General features: G+C 43.2%; 2 protein-coding genes across 5 annotated transcripts in view; one reads left to right on the forward strand and one right to left on the reverse strand.

The window, feature by feature from the left end:
• Positions 1–22,409, reverse strand: part of CDH23 (cadherin related 23) — a 565,943-nt gene that overhangs the window by 44,383 nt on the left and 499,151 nt on the right. The window lies entirely within an intron of this gene.
• Positions 2,167–22,409, forward strand: part of VSIR (V-set immunoregulatory receptor) — a 40,576-nt gene continuing 20,333 nt past the window's right edge. The window contains exons 1-3 of one of the 3 annotated variants that reach the window (XM_019484353.2): positions 2,167–2,517; positions 16,598–17,050; positions 19,722–19,778. In XM_019484353.2, coding sequence (XP_019339898.1) covers positions 2,340–2,517; positions 16,598–17,050; positions 19,722–19,778 — 688 coding nt within the window. In that variant the 5' untranslated portion in view covers positions 2,167–2,339. The remainder of the gene's footprint in view (positions 2,518–16,597; positions 17,051–19,721; positions 19,779–22,409) is intronic. The other 2 variants (XM_014609336.3, XM_006269933.4) reach the window with 2 other exon arrangements.

Genomic DNA, 22,409 nt, shown 5'->3' on the forward strand with positions numbered 1-22,409 from the left:
GGTTGTCTGCCTGTCTGTCTGTGTGTGTGTCTGTGTCTGCCCCTCACTCCCAAGCCAGAGCCCTGCCCACCCCCCAGACCTACTGCTGCCCCTGACTCCTGATCTACAAGACCCTTCATCCTGCCAGCCCCCTCCCCAGGCTCCAACCCCCCCCCCCCCACACACACATCCACAGTCCCCCACACCTTCACAAATACCACCCCCCCACACACACATTTCAAAAATAGCATCTTATGGTTTACATTCCAAATCTCTTGATTTTTAAGAGTTTCTCTCGTGATTTTTGACATGGTGGGTTGGTAATACTGTTGACTACAGAAAAATACTAGAGCACTACTTCTGTTGTAAAGAACTCAAAAGGTCACAACAGGCCAGGATGTTTTTGACACTATGGATTCTTATTTTAAATCTCTGGGTTGATCTTAAATAATATGCAGGTGTTTGCACAGATAAGTGTTAATTTTGCATGGCACCTTTGAAAGGATCTCACAACATCTCATGACATCTCACAGCTGAGAGTCACTGACCTGCAGGAGGGACAACCCAAACTCCAATTAGCTGGAATAAATGGGATATAATGAATGTGGCTGGAAAAATCAAAGGATTTTCAGTGTGGTTAATACACATAGCAGGATGAGTCTGTTGCGAAGAGTGGCAGCTGGGCTCTGGAGGAAGAGGAGATTGGAGAAGTGTTTTGGTGAACCCAGTTGCTTTTCTTGTTGCATATGTTTTCTCATTCCTGTTTTCCACCTCAGATTCTGTACCAATGACCAGTGTCTCATTCTCAACAGGGTACAATGTTCCTCTCCAGGCCAAAACCCCCCCAAAAATCAAAGGAGAGGATTCAGAATATTTCCACCATAGGCATTTAGGCACAGAATCATTCCAGATGCAGTTATGAAGCTGCCTGCTCTAAGTGATGGGTTCTCATCTACCATTCACCAGTCCACTGTGCAGTGCATTCAACGTGTTCACACTGAGCAACTGCAGAGCCTCTGTAGTTTTGAGACTTCTGTCTTGACCATCACTAGGGACTTTGGGGAAAGTGCCACATCACGTCTTCAGGTTTTTTGGTTGTAGCCATATTGGTCTAAGGACATAGGCAGGCAAGCTTCTTTGGGTAGATGTGATATCTTTTATTAGACCAACTGAATAGTTGGAAAAAAGTTCTTTGCTTGTGCCTGAAAGCTTGCAAAGAATGTTTTTTCAACTACTCAGTTGGTCTAATGAAAGATATCACATCTACCCTAAGAAGCTTGCCTGTGTACATCATGTATTATAATGCAATGATATGACATTGTATTTTGCAGCGCTACAATTATGCTTTGGCAAATGGGTTTCTGTGCCCAGCATTTTTCTTCCAGAGCCTTCATACACAGTTTCAGAGCTCTGCACTCCTGATCCACATTTCTGATTCCTCTCTCCTTTTATTTTTTCCCTACCACCTTCACTGTCATTTGAGCTGAGATGCACCTTCCCAAATTGTTTCTATTGTGCTCCTGAGTTCCAGGTACAATGGTGGAATCTCGAGTTTGATCCTGGCGGAGCTACCAGACTGATGGCTAACTTAGAAAAGAACCGCTCAGTCAACCCAGCTAAAAATTGAGTTGGAAAAATATTCAGGGCAATGTAGGGTTGTCAACTCTGAATCTATTCCAGGAGGTTTCATCACATGATGTAATGACATTAATTACAGTGCATAGACTTGACGTCAGGAAGGCAAACGCACATGACTATTACATTTTAAAAACCCACAGGACTACTGTATAAATTGGATTCAACATTTAATATTTATTTTAATGAATGCCCTATCATTTATCTTCCGGGTGACTGAGCACTCTCCTGGAGATTTATATCTAATTCTTGGAGACTTCAGTGCAACCCTAGAGGGTTGGCAACCCTAGAGCAATGTTGCCTGAAGAGAGCATCTGAGATGTGCTTTCTTGTGGGAAAGGTATGATTCTTAAATCACCTACACTGCTACTTCCAAAGGCAATAAACCCACCTCCTGCTACCCCTGATAGACCTATGCTGAAACCAGCAGCACACAGAAGGAAGCAAGACTTCATATCACGTTTTGTAGCTGCGTGTGGGAGGATGGGTGTGCACACATGCTGGTTACTCATCTGGGTGCCTCTCTCTGTATGAACCAGGCAGTTCTACCCAGACACAGTCAGCTACTGATGGCAGGAAACAATAAGAAGTCCTTTTAAACCTGGAGGATCAGCTTGCATTGAGCAGCACAGCTCTTTGCTTTTGCTTACCACCGGGGGGTGCTATGTCTTTTCTCTTTTGCTGGTAAATTAGTGTTCATTATCTCAGTGAAATTTCCTGTGTGCATGCAACTCTCGCTGTCTCACTGTGTGCAAGAGCCACCACAGGAGAGCAAAATACGGAGGACAGGTTTGCTCTGCTTCCAGAGTTTGAAGAGGGGTTTCTTCTCCCCAAGGAGCAGAATGGACAGTGTGTGGAAGGACTGGGTGCTTCTCACAGTCCTTTGCTTGGCTTTCTACCAAGGTAAGTTCAGCCTTGTTTACCCCTTACAGAAAGGGAAGCCTCTGTCCCTACCTACCTAATGGATCCCCCTTTCTGTCTCCCACCAGGAGACTCCAGTGTATTTGTGAGCTATTTACTTTCTCACCTTTCTGCCTGTCTTATGATTTCAGGGTTTCTTGCAAAACTCACTCATGAAGGGAGCTTTCTTCTCTGGATGGTTTAAATGATGCTGTTTATGAGAGTGAGGGGGCAGAGAAGCTGCTATATTTTTAAACTCTGCTTTCCTGGAATTATTTCTCTCTCTCTTCCTTCACTTTGAACTAATCGGTGTGGCAGGCTGAAGGCAAGCTGAAAACAAAACAACCCCTCCAATCCCCTCAAGGGATAGTGCAAATGCACTGAGATAGAGGGCTAGATTGTTTCTTTTGATGCTGAACCACAGCCTTTTTGAGGGGCAAGCACAGCACATTTGCCCTGGCTTCTAGGAGAATGAAGCCTTTGATTCTAAACAGAGCTGCAGATAGAGGGCAGTTTGTCTGAGTTCAGAGAAGATGGTCCTTGCAGTCTATAGAGATTCTCCACTTTGCTGGCATTACTGTGCAGTGTGCACTGATGTGTATTCACGCGAGGAAGGGACAGTTTTGCCTGTTTCTCTGGGTGCAGCAAATGATTTTGCATCGCTGTATTAACTTGCATGTTCCCGATTTTTAGCAAGGATCTGTGTTCAGAAGGGGTCCATGTGCTTCTGAAGGTGTTCCTATACTCATAATATTATCAGCTTTTTTACATAAGTTTGATACCAGCCAAAGCTGCCAAACCTTAGCTGGTGCTGTGGAGCAATCAGCTGGCCTGGCATCAGGGTCACTATTTCCTGCATGGTGTCTCGCAGGTTTTTCAGAATATTGAGAAAAGTTTTATAACTGGGGCTTTGTATGATCTGCAGGTAGAAGTCTCTTGGCGCAAATTAAAGCCATAACTTGTCAGCGGATGAACATCTTGAAAATGAAAGAGATGTATCACACTGGCAAAATGCCCACAGGTTTAGGAATTTGCTTTAGGTAATTCCCGAGGTCCCCCTCGGCCTCTGGATTCTGTGACCTACTCGACGCATCTACACGTTCATTAACGCACCTCACATACTGTGCATTTAGTTTAGTAATCAGTTAATAAAGCACTAAATAAATGCACAGTACCTAGAGTTACTGTGCAGTAGCACCAGCACAGTTATTTAGTGACGCTTACCAGTCATGATGCGTAAGGGGTGCACAGGGGTGTGTGTGCACCCCGAGAGCGCTGGTGCAACCCCTGACTGGCCACGCTCCCCACTTAGGTGATGGGCAGGGGTGGCAGGTGAGAGCCCCCCTGCAAGCGCTGGCCAGGGTATGAGTGTGCCGCGGCCACTTTCGGGAGCAGCGTATCTGCCCACTGGTCAGTAAGTTTTGCCGCAGGGGGATGTTCGGCAAGATTGGCTGCGGGGGGAACCCCCGGTCGTTCATTGGTCACTGAGGGACATGTGCCCCCCAACTAAGGTGGCATGATGCTTATTGTGCATTAGCCTAATAACACTATGCAATAAACTATTAACACAGTTTGTGCTGTGATGCAGTACTGCGTAGTGTTATTAGGCTAATGTGCAGTATGCATCTGGTGTAGATATGCCCACTGGCTCTGTCCTACTACAGTTGATGCCTATTAGTAACAACAAGCTGGTGCCTGGCTGCTGTGTTGCTTCTAAGAAGTCATTGTCATTATGGGGAGTGCTGTCTGAAAACATGGTATGGGAAATGTAGCTGAGGGATATGTTGCTGGTAAGCAGTTGTTGCTCCTAACAGGTGTTGCTAAGTGAGTATCAGCTGTACACAATCCCTGCTCCATCTTCTAGATGGCAGTAAAAAATATCTCTGAGATCATTGCCAGTGTGCCCTCAGGAAAAATAAAACCTACCCCAGCATCTGGCAATTGGTTTACTCCTGCACTTCTATTTAAGAGATGGAAAAAAATTGTGTTTTGTTTTAAATGGTTCTATCTCTGATTGTCTGGCAGATGGAGTGATGACGACAGGTGGAAGGAAGTTAGACAATAATTGCCAAGAGAGCCCCTTTTGATTTTGGGTGGAAACCACTGGATGGCAGCATACTTTAGTCTTCTGTTGGCCAATCATATTGCACATGCTGGGGCTATCTGCACCCTCTAAGCCCTCCCCCACCACCTTCCTGACTGTCATTCTCCAACCCTCCTCTGTTTCAGGGGCTCTGTGCATCCTCCATACTCTTAATATTCATGCCCCCTATTTCAACCTCTCTCCTCACAGGAGCTCCATGTATCTCCATATTTCCCCTCCCCCCATAGGTCAGGGTCTCTGTGTGTGCCTCATTCTCCCCCTGGCCAAGCGATGTCACCCACATTCCACTGACTACTTTGCTCAGCCTGAAATGCCAGAATCCAAAAATCTCTGGGTGCTGCCTGGGAAATTGTGCAGCACACCTCAGTAAGCAAAAGGTCAGGCCACATATCTCTATTGCCTTGTCTGTAGCACATATATCTGCACTAGCTCTGATCCAGCTGGCATGGCTAATAACTATGAAGACTTATTGTGGTGGCATGGACTTTACTGAAAGTTAGTCACCAAGGTCCCTCAGTATCCTAAGCAGGCTTGTACAGCTCTTGCTGAAGTCTGTGCCACTGCACCTTCACTGCTGTGGTTAACTAAACTAGTCAGATTAAAGTTTAAACTCACTGTGCTGCAGTCATACCTCCTGCATGCAGTGGAGATGGCATCTAGAGTTATGCTGCATATAAGCTTCAAGCTATGCCACTAAGGCCAGCTGAAAAGGGATCAGCGATACCTTTTATTAGACCAACTAGATGTTTGAAAAAAACAACATTCTTTATTTGCAAGCTTTCGGGCTGAGAAGGGATGCATTTGTAGGTGGATTGCTGAGCCATGCTGACCCCCCACAGCAGGAGCATGGCAGACCAAAAGCTACCTTTCTCTAGGGCAGAGAGGCTTCAGTATTGTTTGATTTCTGATTACAGTTGGGAAACACTTTTCAATCAAAACTTTTTCCACCCAAACATGCAGTTTTAAGTGAAGCAAAAATGTTTTATGATATGTCAATTTTGTTGAATGGTTTCAGTAAAAGAAAAAGCTAAAAAAATTTTTAAAAAATCTAAACCATTTTGTTTCAATTTGTCCATCTACAGTGACATTTGGTTTCAACAATTATTTCAGTGTTACTGTTAAAAAGTTAAAAAAGCTTGACAATTATTTTACTAAGAACAAAACATTTTGCTTGACTTGAAACAAAACATTTTTCCATTTTCTAGAACTGCAATGGAAGTATCAAGTCAGATTTTCTTGGACAACTGTCTCTGATACGAGAAAAGGAAGGTGAATACCCAAACCAGATAATTTTGCAAGTAGGACTGACTTGTTGTACCCTAATTCAGGGCCTGAAGTGACTGGCTGTAATTACTGGCGATCACACAGACACTGCTGTTTATGTAGGCTGGCTGGCAGGGGATGCCATGGGAGGAGCAAAGTGTATGGCTTTGAAGCTTCAGTGATTTGACAGGACATCACTACTAATTCTAAATGCTCCTGTAGTCCTGTTAAAACTTCTAAACTTTTCTGCCTCTGCTCTTCATTGTTTTTCTTATAGCAGTTTCATATTGACTGCCACATCTCACTGACAAGTATGTTCGCGCACTATGTCTGCAGCCGCCACTGGGAAGGTCTAGAAATCAGGCTTATCCAATGCTCTGGTTTTCCAGCTGTCACAAGTATCAATTCTTCCGCACCAAGCCCTGGCACATTCCCTGACATTTTGACACCAGTTGGAGATGGTCTTCAAAAGTTATCACTCATATCCACAAGCAGAGAAACACCTTTGTGTGCAAGTTTTATGCCATACTTTGCCTGGCCACTAGTGTTTTCTGATTTTTAACAATTCCTGCAAACAACATCACATATTTTCAATTCTATCCTAGCTTGATCACATCATGCACAGCAATATATAACGTAGGAGACCATATCTGAAAAGTAAATCCAAAATTACCTGGGAACTTAAGAATTCAATCTTTGGCTTTTGGTTGTACCTTTATGCACCTATATACCTAAATTATTTGCATTTTAAAAACCCACGGGATTAATTTATTTGCATGTGCTCACTTTTTCATCCCCAAAGGTGGCAAAAACTACAGATCAGTACAAATTAATACGGCCTTGTGATTTCAACTACTATTACTTGCCTAGGCTACCCCTTCTGTGACCCACATTTTGGGGAATGGGATTTTAGATCATGGCTAACTTGTGATGGGTTCATGTATTTTGGAGGGTCCTGGGATTTCCAGCAAATGATAAAAACTCTACCTGATGTGCTTCCAAGTTATGTCAAGCCTCCTCCAATACAATATTAGTAGCACCTTGCTGCGAGATCCACTCTAGAAGTACTCTGAATAAAATGGCATGAGTAGGGCAGGAAAAATTCAGGAACAGACCTAAGTGTCTTAGTCACTCTGTGTAGCATAAAGAAACAGGCACGAGCAAACCAAGCAGCTGCCTGGGGCCCGGACAGAAAGGGGGCTTGAAAATGGTAATTTTTTTCCCATTGTTCAATTATTATTATCATTATCTCTGGCGGAGGGGCTGACTGACACTAAATGTTTGCTCGGGGCCATTAGGAGTTTAGGTACAGTATTGCTGAGTAGTATGTAACAATACCCAGTTGCTGTAACCCCTGAAATTCCAGGGGGTCCAGAAAGCAGAGAGAGTGAAGGATTTCATGATAGTAAAGCTCCAATTCAAATACATTTCATTACAGATCTGATTAAAAGCCCTTCAAAATTAGTGGCTTTTTCCCCCCAGTATTCTCAGTGGGCTTTCGATAAGGCTGTGAATAAAGGTTTTACTTCATTTGGTTATTGTGGGTCCTGGAACTGAATATAAGGTCTCCTTTAAAGTAAGTCTGATCATTCGAGTTTTCTTTTATTTATTTGTTAGTGATACTGCTCAGGATATGCTCAGTGGTCTTCAGAAAGATGAGAAGAGAGGGGTGAGGGGAAGGGGATAACAAAAAGGCTTCTGCCTCCTGGAGTCAGGAAGATTCGCTCTATAGCTGGTGAGGTTTTCTTCATGAAACCTCAGAACAGACGTAATTCACCATTTCTAAAGGTTTCGTCACATGCTAAATTACCAGGTCACGTTTCTGCTAGCTCACAAATGTTTCAGGAAGCCCACGTTTGTGAGAGAGTGGCATTTTGGATGGAAACAGTGTGAGAGTTAGTGGTTTCAGTGTAGTCTCTGCAGATTTTTGCTTTGAACTTTTTCTTGGAACCTAAAACAAAGTGAAACCATAGAGATAAGGTCACTGGAAACAGATGCCATGGAAAGTTCTGAGCTAAGGTGAAGAAGGCATCTTTTCAGATTTGGGCTAGTATGAGTGTGATGTTTTAAATGTGATTGTAAGCTTTTTGTTCAGGGTTCCTTCTGAAAGCGGACTGAGGCAGTACTTACTGATTCTGCACAAATAGATTGAAACACTAGCTTTAAAGTCTCCATGCATACTCAGAAAATGACTGGTGGTTGACAACATTGGTCAAAAATGGTTCTTCCTTAGCACTTTCAGATAGTTCAAAAAGCATTAGTGTAGAAGGGATCAAGCCCAGCCTCACAGTCTCGCTTTTTGTAAAGCTTTGATCACAGTAACAATTGAGAGCTGATCTGTTTTCAATGCTGCATGAGAGGGGAAGCTGGGAGGCACATGTCAATTCAGTGTACTCTCCTAACATAAGCACATCTTAACAGAAGTACGACTTGTTCATATCAGTAGGCTGAGAATGCTACAGCTTAATGATTATCAGTTCAGATAGTCTTACAACATTTTCATGAAAATGTGTACTGTTTTGCTACTATATCTACTAGATCAGGAGTTAAAGACAGGCAGGGGAGGAATACAGCATTTTCCTTCCTCTGCTAACTGTGGTTGAAGGATTAGCCTTTCCCTAATTAGACTAATCAGCACTTTCTCACAACTTCATCTTCTCTTTGGCTGGTAGGCTAAGAGATCCCCTCTCCTCATGTTAAAATCAACTCCAACCACTGGTCACAGCAAAGAGGTTCTTAAAAGGACCATAAATAGCATATTTTCCCCTGGTGAAGAGAGTGATCAGAATGTTACCAGACTGATGGAAGGAAAGGAATAAAGAATGAGAGAAACTGAATGGGACTAAGATTTAGGTGATCTGTAGGATGGTCTGGAAGCTTTTAGAGAGACAGGAGGAGGAGCACTCCACTAGATACACAAAGCTCTAAATACACTATAGTTCGTTTGAAGATGCTTATTTATGATACAAAGTTCTTTACACGGACACTTGCTTTTCCCCACATTTTGTTTGTTGTGTAAAATAAATCTTGTAAATTTAGACCTCAGTTGGGAAACAAAATCATGCCTTCTTTCAAGGCCCCAGGATGTTTGCATCAATCCTGCTTGCACCGCTCACCACAGAGCACAAGAACCGAGTGCTTGATTGCATCACAGAAGGCCACAAGGCAAAACTGGAAGACTGAAGTACTGCAAGTAAGGCAGGCAAAATAAGTTTGCCAAGATATTTGCATTGGATCACTGCTGGGAAGACACTCCTGAATAAAACCCAGCTGACTAGCCAAGGCCCCAACTGCCCAACTGTATTCATGGGGCTGGTAGGCCAAATGGGTGACCTGCACGTCTCACTGTGAGAACTGGAGCCATCGTGACTTTAAGGCAGCAGCTGTGGAAACTTCAGGAGGAGTTCCTCATCACTATCTAACCAGCAAAATTACTACTTTGGCTAAATGTTACTTGCCCGCCACACTACAAGATGATTTCCACAGTGGGGCCCTACTGTTGGTTATCCACAAAGAAAAAATTGGCATCACGAAAGCAAAGATAATTCTGCACCCATCCTCCTAAATCTAGGAATTATTAGGGGTGTCAGCAGGAGCCATAAATCCATCTGCTCTGCTTTGTCAGGTTTATCACATGCAGTCTGATATCAGGGAAGTGGAAATCTTGATTATGATGGGAAAGTGCCACATTCTGTCAGGTAAACCCATTAGGTTATCAAATACCCTGAAACAGCTGTGAGGCCAATAGCGTATCAACACATTGCAATATGCCCAGGTGATACAGTCCAGAAAGCCGTAGTTTGTTGGATGGCAGGTCCATCCAAATAAATTGTTCTTTTCTTCAGGGGCTAAACGTCCACGTCACAGTGGATGTTTGAAAAGTAGGAAGTGGATTAAAGAAAAAGTGCTGATGTTTCCAAGTTGTTTCCATTTAGCAGTATTAAAAATGGCCCAGTTTCCTGCTATTCATCATAGTATCATAGTCCTTAGGGTCGGAAAGGACCTACCTAAACAGATCATCAGGTCCGACTCCCTGCCCCGGGCAGGAACGGGTGCCAGGGTCATATCACCCCAGCCAAATCTCTCTCCAGCCTCCTCTTGAAGACCCCCAGTGAAACCCATTTCATTCATGATTTTTTATGATTTAATTTTATAGAAATATTTACCAAAAAGTATATAAATATGTTTATTGAAATTACCAAAGGCTTTTCTTTTTGGTAAACAAAATATTTGAAAATTATTTTCCGAAGAAATGGTCAGTGTAAAAAATTCTTTATCTTCTAAATTTTTGTAATGTCAATGCTAGTTCCCACTGACTCTGCTGTGACTTGTTTGGTGCCTCTTCCCTTTTTAATCAGTACAATGTAATGAATATAACTACAGGTTTGTGCTAATGTTAATGGCTCAGTTTTTTCTATTTACATTTGATCTCCAATTTCAGATTATACAATAAGTAGAAAGAGAATCAAAGAAATGAGAGGTTTTTGCCCTGGATGGAGGTTAGTAGGAATTGTTCTACTAGTTGCTTAGGATGTGTTGAAATATGACATAGGATGTGTTGAAATATGATATTAGATAGTATTCCCTTAGAGAGAAGCACAATAAAGGGAGAGCGTTGAAGAGGAGCATGGTTGAAGATGCATGAACCTTTAATGCCATGTGCAAGATAGCCGCAAGATAAAAGGTAGTTTTTCTGCACTATGTGGACAATATTTGGAAATCTGGATGGAAAATTCCCCTCGCTGGTGAATCCAGCCAATATTCTTGGGAGAACAAAACATTTACATTTGATTTCTCAAAGACTACACCTTATCTAAACAGTGCAGAGAGAACACAAAGAGTGTCAGGGCTATCAAATGCCATATTTTCCCCACCATCACCCAGATCTCTTATCTATGGAGGACTCACAGTCCATTAGACAGCTTTAGAGAACACCCCACTGTGTTTGGAAAACAGAAGGGAGATTCATAAAGTTAAACACTTTCCCCAGATTGTCACCTCTGCCCTTCATGCCATGGGCATGGGATCTGTTATCAAAAGCATTAGTTAGTTGTATTTATTTTTCATGATGGGTGGTTTCCACCAAATCTGTCAGTGAAGGGAGAGTTGTTTTAAGAGACTTGCTGAGTAGGTAAAATTATGGATATATTCTTCAGTGCTTTGACAGAAAAGGTATACAATTCAGCTTTTCCTAGTTCTTTCTCTTGAATTTCCTTCTTGTCATAGATGAGATCTGAAAGAGGGCTTATCAAAGTAGTTCACTGGAGCCAGGTATATCAGCTATTATATATACTTTTACATGCTCAAAAATATTTCAGACCTAGCTTCAGATATTAACATCTCTTGTTACTGAATAAGGGAATCTTGGACAGGTCATTAAGGCAAATGTCTGTTCCTAAAAGCAAAATGCTGTGACTTCCTTAACTTCTGCTTAGACAGCAGCCACTAGCAGATAGGCAGAAGAGGTACTGATTTAACAATGAATGTCTAAGATGGAATCTAGGGTGGAATCTCAAAGAACAATACTTTTGTATTGTAATGCAATGTCTGTATGAGATATAAGGCCAGCTGCTGGATTGTCTCAGCCCACACGAGTGCTACTCATTGGGCACAGCTACACAAGATGATACTGCACAGTGATTACTGCGCATTTATTTAGTACTTGTATAATCAAGTACGTATTTAGTACTTGTATAATTTAGTATGTGTAATCAACTATTATGCAGTAGGGCTGGTGAATGCCTTTTAAGTGACACTACTGCGCAGTAGCCTAATAATAATAGGCAAAAGCATATTAGCACTGCTGGTGTTGTGATGTGCTACCACGCAGTATTATTCAGCTACTGCACAGTCAGAGTCTCATGTAGACGCGCTCATTGACCCTCACCAAGGATTGCAGTTATAATTGTAGAGTCATAGTAGGTAAAGAGGGGAAAGTCATACAATCTGCCAGGCTGGCAACACAAGGTGCTACAGATCTGTTCCTTCTAACTGGAGCAGCCATTCTCTTCTCAACCTCTCAGAACTGAATACAATTGTGGTTTTATGGCTCTATCTGCAGTACAAAGAGAAGCTAATACAGCAAGTCTCCAAGTTTTGGGAGCTTCATGGAATAGGGAATGGCCATTCTTTGAGGGAGAAAATTGGTGGAGATGCTGGGACTTCTGTGATTTCCAGGGGACCTGAGAGAGCAAAGAAACACAAAGAATCCCACAGACAATTGTCAAAGGTGTTGAAAGTGGAGTTTCCTTCAATAGAGCCCTAACTTCCCTTCCCCTTGCTCCCTTGAGGCCCCAGTGTGAATGGGACACTTCCTGTTGAAACAGGTATCAGTAAACACATCCAAGATTCCCGTTGTATTAAGTCCCCTCGCAGTCAGATCAAGAACCACTCTTCTGAGTTTATGTGAAAATATCCACGGCCCAAACTTCTGACATGGCCCAGGAAGGACCCACCCAGCAATGGCATCACACCAATCCCACTTGGACTGCATTTTCTTCAATTGCCCCATTGTGAGAAAAAAATTAACAAACATAATATGGAAATAAAAGGAAATAAAAATACATTTAAACAATCCAGGGGTACCAGGAAGTCCGGAGGTTAACACTGTTCTAAATACAGGTCGTGATGGAGAGAAACCTCTTTACTATCACTGGTCTAAGATCAACTTGGTTGTTACAAGTGCAGCTCTACTACTGGCTGAAAAAATCATGTGATTTTCAGTAGGTGAACAGATATGGCTCTGCATGACAGACTAAGTTCAGGTGTCTATAGGGACTTAGGCTAGGGTATAGTTTCCAAATGATGTGAACAAGATTTCTTTGTGATCTGCATGAGTAGCCAGATGGCCTTTAAACCAAATTAACCTAATCCTGTTTAAATACGGAATGATGTGTGTGATGGCTGAAAAGAGGGCAGCTCCATTGCTCCCTGCTAGATGCAGAACCTCAAATTAAGTGAAGGTGGAGCTCATGGAACAACAGGATGTTATGAAATAAGTGAACATTTTGCAATACTAATGCCCTCTCTGAAGCAAAGCAAACCCACAGGACACCAACCAAGCTGCCTCCCTTTTTTGATAAAAATTCTAAAAATAAAGAAGTCCATTAAATGTTCTTTCCAATTCTGAAGGTGTGTCCTGTAATATTAAGGCTTCTGCAAGAGAGGTCCAGGAGCCTAGCTGGAGACTCAGCTAGGCAGAATCCAGGGGGAACTCCCTCCACAATCTGCACCACTAACCTAGGATGTCCTACCTCACCATTTTAACCTTAGCACCTCACAGATATGTTCATTTACCAGTAGGTGCCCTGTAGTTTTCCAGCCATTTCAGATGTGCCATTGGTAGTAAATTATAGTGAATGATTTCTTAACTCTGCAGAGGCCAACAAGTTAAGGCATCCAAGCATCAGCAGGCTCCACCCTCCCTCCTCCTCAGAGAAAATGAAAAATAGTTTTGCAAAAACAGGGTGTGGTCAAAAGCCAGCCTGATCTCTGCGGGCCATAACCCACTGCTGTTTCTTTTTATCAGGCATTAGCAGAGCCTAGACTGTGGAGAAGTAAAAGCTGGATATAACACTGGGATCAGAGTGTGCAACTGACAGATACTTTTTAATTTCCTCATTTGAGAGCCATACTCTGACTCCTGTCAGCCTCCCCCACACAGATAAAGCTGTTGCTCCCCTTTGATCTCTCCCTGTAAAATTTGCAGTGCTAACGCATCCTGTAAGTCAGGGGTGAGCAATTATTTTGGCTGGATGGCCGCTTAATGAGTTTTGGTGAGCTATCAAGGGCTGCAAGGGTAGCCCCACCCCTTGACACATGCCCGCCCTCCCTCCCTAGCCCAGAAGTCTCACCCCTAGCCCCTGACCTTTGCCACTGGAAGTCCCTCCCCTTGCCCCCAGAAATACTCCTTTTGGGAGGGGTGGGGGTTGCCATCTTGGAACCAGGGAAAAAACCCCATATATTAAAAATCAAACATCTACTATAACATATTTTAATTTTATCTCAAAGAATATTTGTCCTGATTAACGTGTGTTTGTGTCATATATCTAGAGGTGATTACATAATAGCTCAAAATAAAGTCTTACTCTTGTATATTGTGTGTGGTTGGGGGTGGGGGTGTTTGTGGTGGGGTATGGCTCTGCCCGGGGTTTGTGAGGAGGTGTGAGTGGGTGGGGTCATGGGGTGTGTATGAGAGGGGATGTGTGGGTGTGGGTGGATATGGGGTTTGTGGGGGTGTGTCTGCGTAGGGCGGTGGGGGGAGGCTCGGCCCCATGCAGAGCACAGCAGAAACAGCTATGGGCTGGGCCGGATGCAATTAATTGTACCTGTGGGCTGGATGAAATTGCCTGGCAGACCGGATCTGGCCCATAGACCTAATTTTGCCCACTCCTGCTGTAACTGCTTCCCCTATATCCAAATAATAGGTGACATCCAGGATTAGGTAGGGCAAGCTTCTTGCCACAATTAAAACTGTACATTTGTTACACTTCTAGCACACTAAGCTTTCTGCCAGCTGGAAAGACATCTTTTTCCTAAGGCTAAGTTGTGCTTTTAACTTTTCCCATACACAGTTATATAAAACCAAGAAAGTTTTAATACCTAAACCTGTTGCCACTAAAAAGAATGGGAATTAGTCACTGACTTCATTGTGGAAGAAGTAGGACCAAGCCCTGAGACTTAACCAGGTTCTTGTCCTCTTGGCTCCCTGGGACCTACTAAAGAAAACCATGTTACTATTGTGAGTCCTGCAAAGTAGGAGGTACTGAAAGAAAGGAGCTTTGGATTTAAACCACATTCCCTTTGAAAGCACTGCATGGCCATGCAGTAGATCCGAATTCAGATTCTGCTTATGCTCTTTTACTTTCTAGGGCTGGTAGCAGCCTAACAGAGCAGGGATGGCCAACCTGTGGCATGAGTGCCACGGACAGCTTCTCTGCATGGCATGCAGCATATCAAGGAGGGGACAGGCAGCCAGGGGTGGATCCACGATTTGGCAAAGCAGGGTGCAGCCATCCACACTGTAGGAGCAGCTGTATCCCCTCTTTCCAGCCTCCTCCCCGCAACCACCAGTGTGGGCAGACAGTGCCACCAGAGCCTCTGAGGACTTTTTACAAGTCCCCAAAGCATGTAAGATTGCCCTCTTCCTCACAGTCTGTGCTTCAAGACATGTTCCTTCCTCTCCCCTTTCCTCCTTCCCTGCTCCCCTGTCTTGGAGGAAGGGAGAACATCAAAGCCTTTGAAACCTTTGTGCAGACACTGGGCTCAGCAGGGAAGAGTGGCAGTGGCAATGTGTGAAGGGTTCAATGCCTGCTTCCGGGGGGTAGCCAGGTTGGGGGAATGTACCCTCCACCCATCGATCCTGCTCTTGCTGTCCTCAGCCAAGTCTAGTCCCCATGCAGCCTGGCAGGTGTGGGGAAAGAAAGGGGAGGCAGCAGCAGCAGGTGGCAGGGGTGGGGAAGGAAAAGGGAGGGGGCATGCCTTTGAGCATGGAGGGGAAGAGGGGATTCTTATGTATTTTAGGGACTTAAAAAAAGTCCCCAGGGGCTACCATGATGTGGTAGTCCAAAAGGCGGGGTGCAGCCATGCCAATGCACCCCCTCAGGATCTGCCCCTGAGGGCAGCACAGCAACACATAAGGCAGGAAGCAGAAAGCAGAGGAGAAGTTCAGGCAAGGAGCACACAGGAGGTAGCACAAAGTAGTGCAGTAGATTGGGCAGAGGAAGGAGAACAGAGTGGTACTTGGAGAGCAGGGGGAAAATTTGTGGCATGCCTGCAAAAGGCAGGCCCCCCCACTGACACAGCATAGGAGGAGGCACTCTGAACTCCCAAACTGAAATGCCTTCCTTCATTGAGATGGTGGCCCCTGCTGGCCAGCTTTTTAAACATGTTTTTGAAATGTATGAAATAATTTGTTTAGTATTACTGACTTCGCACCATAATACCTAGCAACATTTCTTTCAGGATTGAATGGATTTTGTCACTCCTGTAAACCAAATTCACTGTTTTCTGCTCTCTCTGACTCACAGCTTTACACTGTATTTGACATTGATTGATTGAAGGTTGCCTATGCAAACATGTCTTGCAATGCTTCTTATCTCATTTTATACTACAAAAGAAAGAGTGTGAAGTAGCCTGGTGCAAAGGAAAACTCCTCTCAACAGATCAGACAGCTGAGAGATTATAGTTATCCAGCACTGGAGATGCCTTATATTTTAGCTCCTGTCAGTGAAACCTTTTTTTTGACCTTTAAAAAAATAATTTTGAAACAGTTTGCATCTAAGAGTAATAGTAATGGCACAGACTAGAGGAGTACAAAGATCATTCTGAGATAAATAGATTACAGTACAATGAGACAGGGTAAGATGTCAGGCTTAATCCTTAAGGAAAAGATGATCTGAAACAGCAGAAATGCCCTGTACTATGTGTTCACCTGATCGAGGAGGTATGAATAACTGGCAAGAGCACTGAGAAGCAGAACTCCTGGGATTGCAATCCCTCAAAAACCCCAGTTGCACATTGTATGAGCCTGTGCAATTTGCTTAACTAATCCATCTGTGTTTCAGTTTAAAATATGTGTAAAGCAATATTCATCTATCTCACTGGGCAGTCCTGGTGCTTATTGAATTAGATCTTTCTTTCAGAGAAGTGCAAAGTGTCATTAGCCTTCATCTCATCTTACATGTTAACTCCTGATATTTTCTTTTCCTTATACAGAACAAGTGACAGCTTTCATAATCACCGCTCCTTACTCACTTTACATCTGCCCAGAAGGACAGAATGTCACCTTGACGTGCAGGATCACTGGGCCACTCTCTGACCAGAATGACCTACTTCACAAAATGTGGTTTTTCAGCAGCAGTGGGGACCAAAACTGCTCTGAAAAAAAACATATCCGCAACGTTACCGAAAGAGAGCTGCATGATGAATCAGGGAATCACCATGGATCAAGCAACATCACTGGAAAGTATCTTCATGGGGAACAAGCATACCACCATGGGCTGGCAAGCACCTCAGACCATCATGGGACATTTCATATCATCATGATGAACCTGACACTGCGTGATAGTGGAAATTACTGCTGCTATGTGATAGAGTTTAAAAAGCAACATGGCAAACCACACACCCAGCATGTGGCTCATGGCTTCATGGAACTCCGCATACAGAAAGGTAAACATGACTAGGAAATGTACACAGAATAAGTGTGGGAGAAGTATTCCAGGTGGGTATCGACCTGGAAGGGTGTGGGCAGTGGGGTCCCACAGGGCTCGGTCCTTGGACTGATGCTCTTCAATGTCTTCATCAGTGACTTGGATGAGGGAGTGAAGTGTACTCTGTCTAAGTTTGTGGATGATACAAAACTGTGGGGAGAAGTGGACACACTGGAGGGCAGGGAACAACTACAGGCAGACCTGGACAGGTTGGACAAATGGGCAGAAAACAACAGAATGCGATTTAACAAGGAGAAATGCAAAGTGCTGCACCTAGGGAGGAAAAATGTCCAGCACACCTACTACCTAGGAAATGACCTGCTCGGCAGTACAGAAGCGGAAAGGGATCTCGGAGTCCTAGTGGACTCCAAGATGAACATGAGTCGTCAGTGTGACAAAGTCATCAGCAAAGCTAACTGCACTTTATTATACATCAGCAGGTGCATGACAAACAGAACCAAGAAGGTGATACTTCCCCTCTATCGGGCGCTGGCCAGACTGCAGTTGGAATACTGTGTCCAGTTTTGGGCGCCACACTTTAAGAGGGATGTGGATAACCTGGAGAGGGTCCAGAGAAGGGCCACTCGTATGGTTAAGGGCTTGCAGGCCAAGCCCTATGAGGAGAGACTAGGGCACCTGGACCTCTTCAGTCTCCACAAGAGAAGGTTGAGAGGCGACCTTGTGGCTGCCTATAAATTCATCATGGGGATGCAGAAGGGAATTGGTGAGGCTCTACTCACCAAGGCACCCCTGGGGGTTACAGGAAATAATGGCCACAAGCTAGCAGAGAGCAGATTTAGACTAGACATTAGGAAGAACTTCTTCACAGTTCGAGTGGCCAAGGTCTGGAATGGGCTCCCAAGGGAGGTGGTGCTCTCCCCTACCCTGGGGGTCTTCAAGAAGAGGTTAGATAGGCATCTAGCTGGGGTCATCTGAACCCAGCACACTTTCCTGCCTATGCAGGGGGTCGGACTCGATGATCTATTGAGGTCCCTTCCGACCCTAACATCTATGAATCTATTTACTAATTAAAAATGGCTTATAAATTCCTGGGCCAATGATCCAAGTCATGCTGAAATCAGGATTTAAAGTCAATCTCTGATTGACTTTATTGCGAACTAGACTGGACCCAAAGTCAGTAGATAAAGATGATGCTAAAAGATAGAAATGAAGAGCATGGGTTCAATTTATGTAGCATTCAGAAAAGGAAGGGCAAAGCAAATTAAAGTTAAGGTACATTGCCAAAGTTATGTGGGAGCTGAGACTGGAACAGTCACAGATGTTGGTCTGAGCTAAGTTAAGAAAACAGTGAATATTTGAAAGGAATATGAAGCTGAAAAAACTCTTTGTTCTGTGCTTACATAATACAAACAAGGTTACATAGTTTCCCTGATTTTCTTCAATCTCTTTCTGAAAATAAGTTTGCTTTTGTGCCAAAGACAAGTGTAATATCTTGTTTTTTGCTTACAAAAGTCATATTTAATCTTGGACTAATGACAGTTTGAAGGTCCAGTGTCCTGCAAAATTGAAGGCTAGAAAAAAAAACCTTTAATTTCTCTGAAAGCCAGGGGCACTCAGAGGCCAGTGATAGGCAGCAGAGGTGTAGGCTGGCAGTTTTTTGCCCTGGGCTGCTGCCAGAGATGACAGGGTGGCAACAGTCGGGGCTGCTATTTTTGTTCCCCTTTTTTTAGGTTAACATCCAGAGTTGGTGCCCTGCTATTTGCCCCCTGTCCCCCTTAATTATGCTACTGACAAAAAGCATCTCCAGCCTCAGAGCTGCAATATTATAAAATTCATTATATTTTCTTTGTTTAAAAAAATAATAATTTTAATAATAATACTAATTTTTCTACCTCTCCCTGGTTCAGATAACTCTTTGCTTCAGCTACTATGATTCATGGTAGCTTAAGATTATTTGAGTTTACAAGCACAATACAAGTGAGAGGATGGTATAAGAAAAAAAGAAAATAAAAAAGTATTTCTCATCTCTGGAACAGTTGTCACAGGCATGCAGAGCTGGCTGTATATGTGGCGCCTGTTCTCCAAGGTGCCTACTTAATTATGTTAAAAGACATATCTGTTACATTAAATGGTAATATTCTTTTTTCATGTTGTTATTTTCATAGGAATAGCATGCAGATGCAAAAGGCTGGTCAAGAATAGGAAGTTTGGGGATATGCATGTTTGTATATGTGAAAATCTCCCCATTGAGATGTGCCCCTCTCTACAAAATAATTTGAGATCTAAAATTTTAATAGGTAGACAAGGTTCTTTGACTAAATCTGGTATACATACCCTGTGATACCCTGGTGACTAATGAGTAGGATAGTCAAGTTATGTCTCAAACATGTACCAGTAAATTCTTCAGATCACCATCCATCCCTCCCCTGGCTGTAGGTAGATGAGATGGATGACAAGTCAGAAATAGCAGTCATAACATTTCCATTATTAAACCTTTGCTTGTGGGATCAACAGAGCTGATTTTATTGATATAAAAAAGAAAAGACCATTGAAGCTAAGTTAAATGAGATTTTGGGTTTGAATTTTAAGTGGAATTTTCTCTCTGATTTGTTACTGGATGAAAACAATATCCCAGAAAACTGAACAAATTTTTCTCTTTAATTCTACAGGCAAAGAAACGCTTCAGAACTGCACGTATTATCCTGCTGCCAGCAGAGCTAGTGAAAGTAAGAGCTTGCTGCAATGTTGCCTGTCATCCTGCTCTATGTATTTTTCTAGGCAGAGGTGCTGATTACACATACCTTGTTTGTCATTAGAACCTGAGAAAACAAATCCATCCATATGATACAAGTGCCAGTTACTTGTCTGGGAAGTTCATTCCCTAATTTCTATTTAGCACTTGACAGGGGGATGTTGTGCCACCTGTAAAATCTCCTCTGGCCCAGACTATGCCAGTTAAAAGCAATTCTACTCAAACACACTGGGAGTCACTCACAGCTTGTGCTGGGAAAACTAGAACTATGAAACAAAGCACTTCGGGCCAAATTCTCTTCTGGTATAAATAACTATAGTGCTATGAACTACACCAGGGGAGAAGTAGGCCCAGAGACAGCAACCCCTGTCTGCATTCTTGTTTGTATTTTACTGCACCCACTCTAAACTCTGGTTAGTATTATTTCACCCTGTACTTGAAGCCTTAATCAGCCTTTGTGTTTACAGAGAACTCAATTTATTTCAGTGGGTGTTACTTTCTGTGGTTAAATGGCATGTTAAGGCCCCGCCTCATCAGTAAATTTGAAAGTGTAAGTACAATTGCTATTACACTCTGGCCCTAATACTACTTTTTTCTTTGTCCCTTTCTCTGCTTGAGTATATTCAAAGAGTTTTGTGTACACTTTTTAATACTACTGTGCCTAGAACTTTACTGAGAAATAAGACATGAGGGTCCCTGACTAAGGAGCTTACAGTACTAAAGACATGGAACTTGAGCATTAAGTCACCAGGTTTGCTTGGCAGGACTTGGAGGATTGGACCAGAAGAAATCTCATGAGATTCAATAAGGACAAGTGCAAAGTCCTGCATTTAGGTTGGAAAAATCCCATGCACCAGTACAGGCTGGGGACCGACTGGCTAAGCAGCAACTCTGCAGAAAAGGACCTGAGGGTTACAGTGGACAATAAGCTGGATATAATCCAACAGCGTGTCCTTGCTGTGAAGAAGGCTAACGGCATACTGGGTTGCATCAGCAGGAGCATTATCAGCACGTCAAGGGAAGTGATTATTCCCCTCTATTAGGCACTGGTGAGCACACATCTGGAGTACTGTGTTCAGTTTTGGGCTCCCCACTACAGAAAGTATGTGGAAAAATTGGAAAGAGTCCAGTGAAGGGCAGCAAAAATCGTGAGGGGGCTGGGGGACATGACTTCTGGGAAGAGGTTGAGGGAACTGGGCTTATTTAGTCTGCAGAAGAGAAGACTGAGGGGGGATTTAGCAGCCTTTGATTACCTGAAGGGGCATTCAAAAGAGGATGGATCTAGACTGTTCTCACTGGTGGTAGATGACAGAACAAGAACCAATGGTCTCAAGTTGCAGCAAGGGAAGATAAGGAAAAACTGCCTAACTAGGAGGGTAGTAAATCACTGGATCAGGTTACCCAGAGAGCATTCTTGGAAGTTTTTAAGATCTGCGTAGACAAAGCCTCGGCTGGGATGATATATTTGGGGATGGTCCTGCTCTGAGCAGGGGGTTGGACTAGATGACCTTCTAAGATCCCTTTCAACCCTAATTTTCTATGATTCTATGACTGTGCAGTCTGGTAACTGGACTTGGGAACAGTATGAGTAGGAAATGAGCCTCCAGAAAAAGGAATTCTGAAGCCTTTGGAAACATCCTAGTTCAGTGCAAACACTAGATAAAGAAATCAAAAGCAACCAGTCAAGGGGAGTACATAAATGAGTGTAAGAATTAACTGCTAATGTCACAAGCAGAGAGAAATTAACAGTGAATGATTTTAGAAAGGTGAAGAGTCGAAGGGAAACCTTTTCTATGTGCAGCACCATAAAGATTCTGTGATAGGCCTGAGACCAAGTCATATTTCTTGCTGCAAAATTAATATCTAAAGAGGAAACCCAGTTCTCACATGAGTGCTCAGACAAACACTTCACGTAAGTAAGCAATCACCATCAGATTTTGTACCAGTGTCTAACAAAAGGCAAATACCAACAACAAGTTCCAAAGGGCTAACATGCAACTGTTTTGTACACCTCATGCTTTTGGCTCAGGCAGGATGATGGACTGTGCTTGAATGTGGCCTGCCAGACAGTAGTGGTAAAAGGAAATTACAAAGAGGCAGGTCCAAGACTACATCTACCTGCATGTTAATAATCTGATTCTGACCCATTTCATTTTTCAAAATAAAAACAGTTGTCAGGTGGCAGGAATCAAGGGAAAGAGTCTGTGATTTTCTGTGATTCCATTATTTAAGGACAGAGATGGTTAGCCATGTTAGTCTAAAGACAGGCATCAATTTGGGCAAGGTGGCTTTTTGGAGACTAACTAGTTCAGAAAGGCATAAGCTTTTGTGGAAAACAATCTACTTCATCAGATACATGCACAAATACAGATTAAGGAATGACTGGCTAGGTGGCAGACTGTGTGTTCTCATTGCAAAAAAAGACAATAGTATCCTGGGTTGTATTCACAGGAGTGTCACTTGCAAATCAAGAAACAATTCTTCCACTCTATTTGACACTGGTGAGGCTTCCTTTGGAGTATACTATGTCCAGGTTTGGGCTCCTTACTTCAAGAAAGACTTGGACAAATTAGAAAGAACCCAGACAAAAGCAAGGAAAAAAAAC

The sequence above is a fragment of the Alligator mississippiensis genome, chromosome 6 (genome assembly GCF_030867095.1).
Source record: "Alligator mississippiensis isolate rAllMis1 chromosome 6, rAllMis1, whole genome shotgun sequence".
Classification (NCBI taxonomy): domain Eukaryota; kingdom Metazoa; phylum Chordata; order Crocodylia; family Alligatoridae; genus Alligator; species Alligator mississippiensis.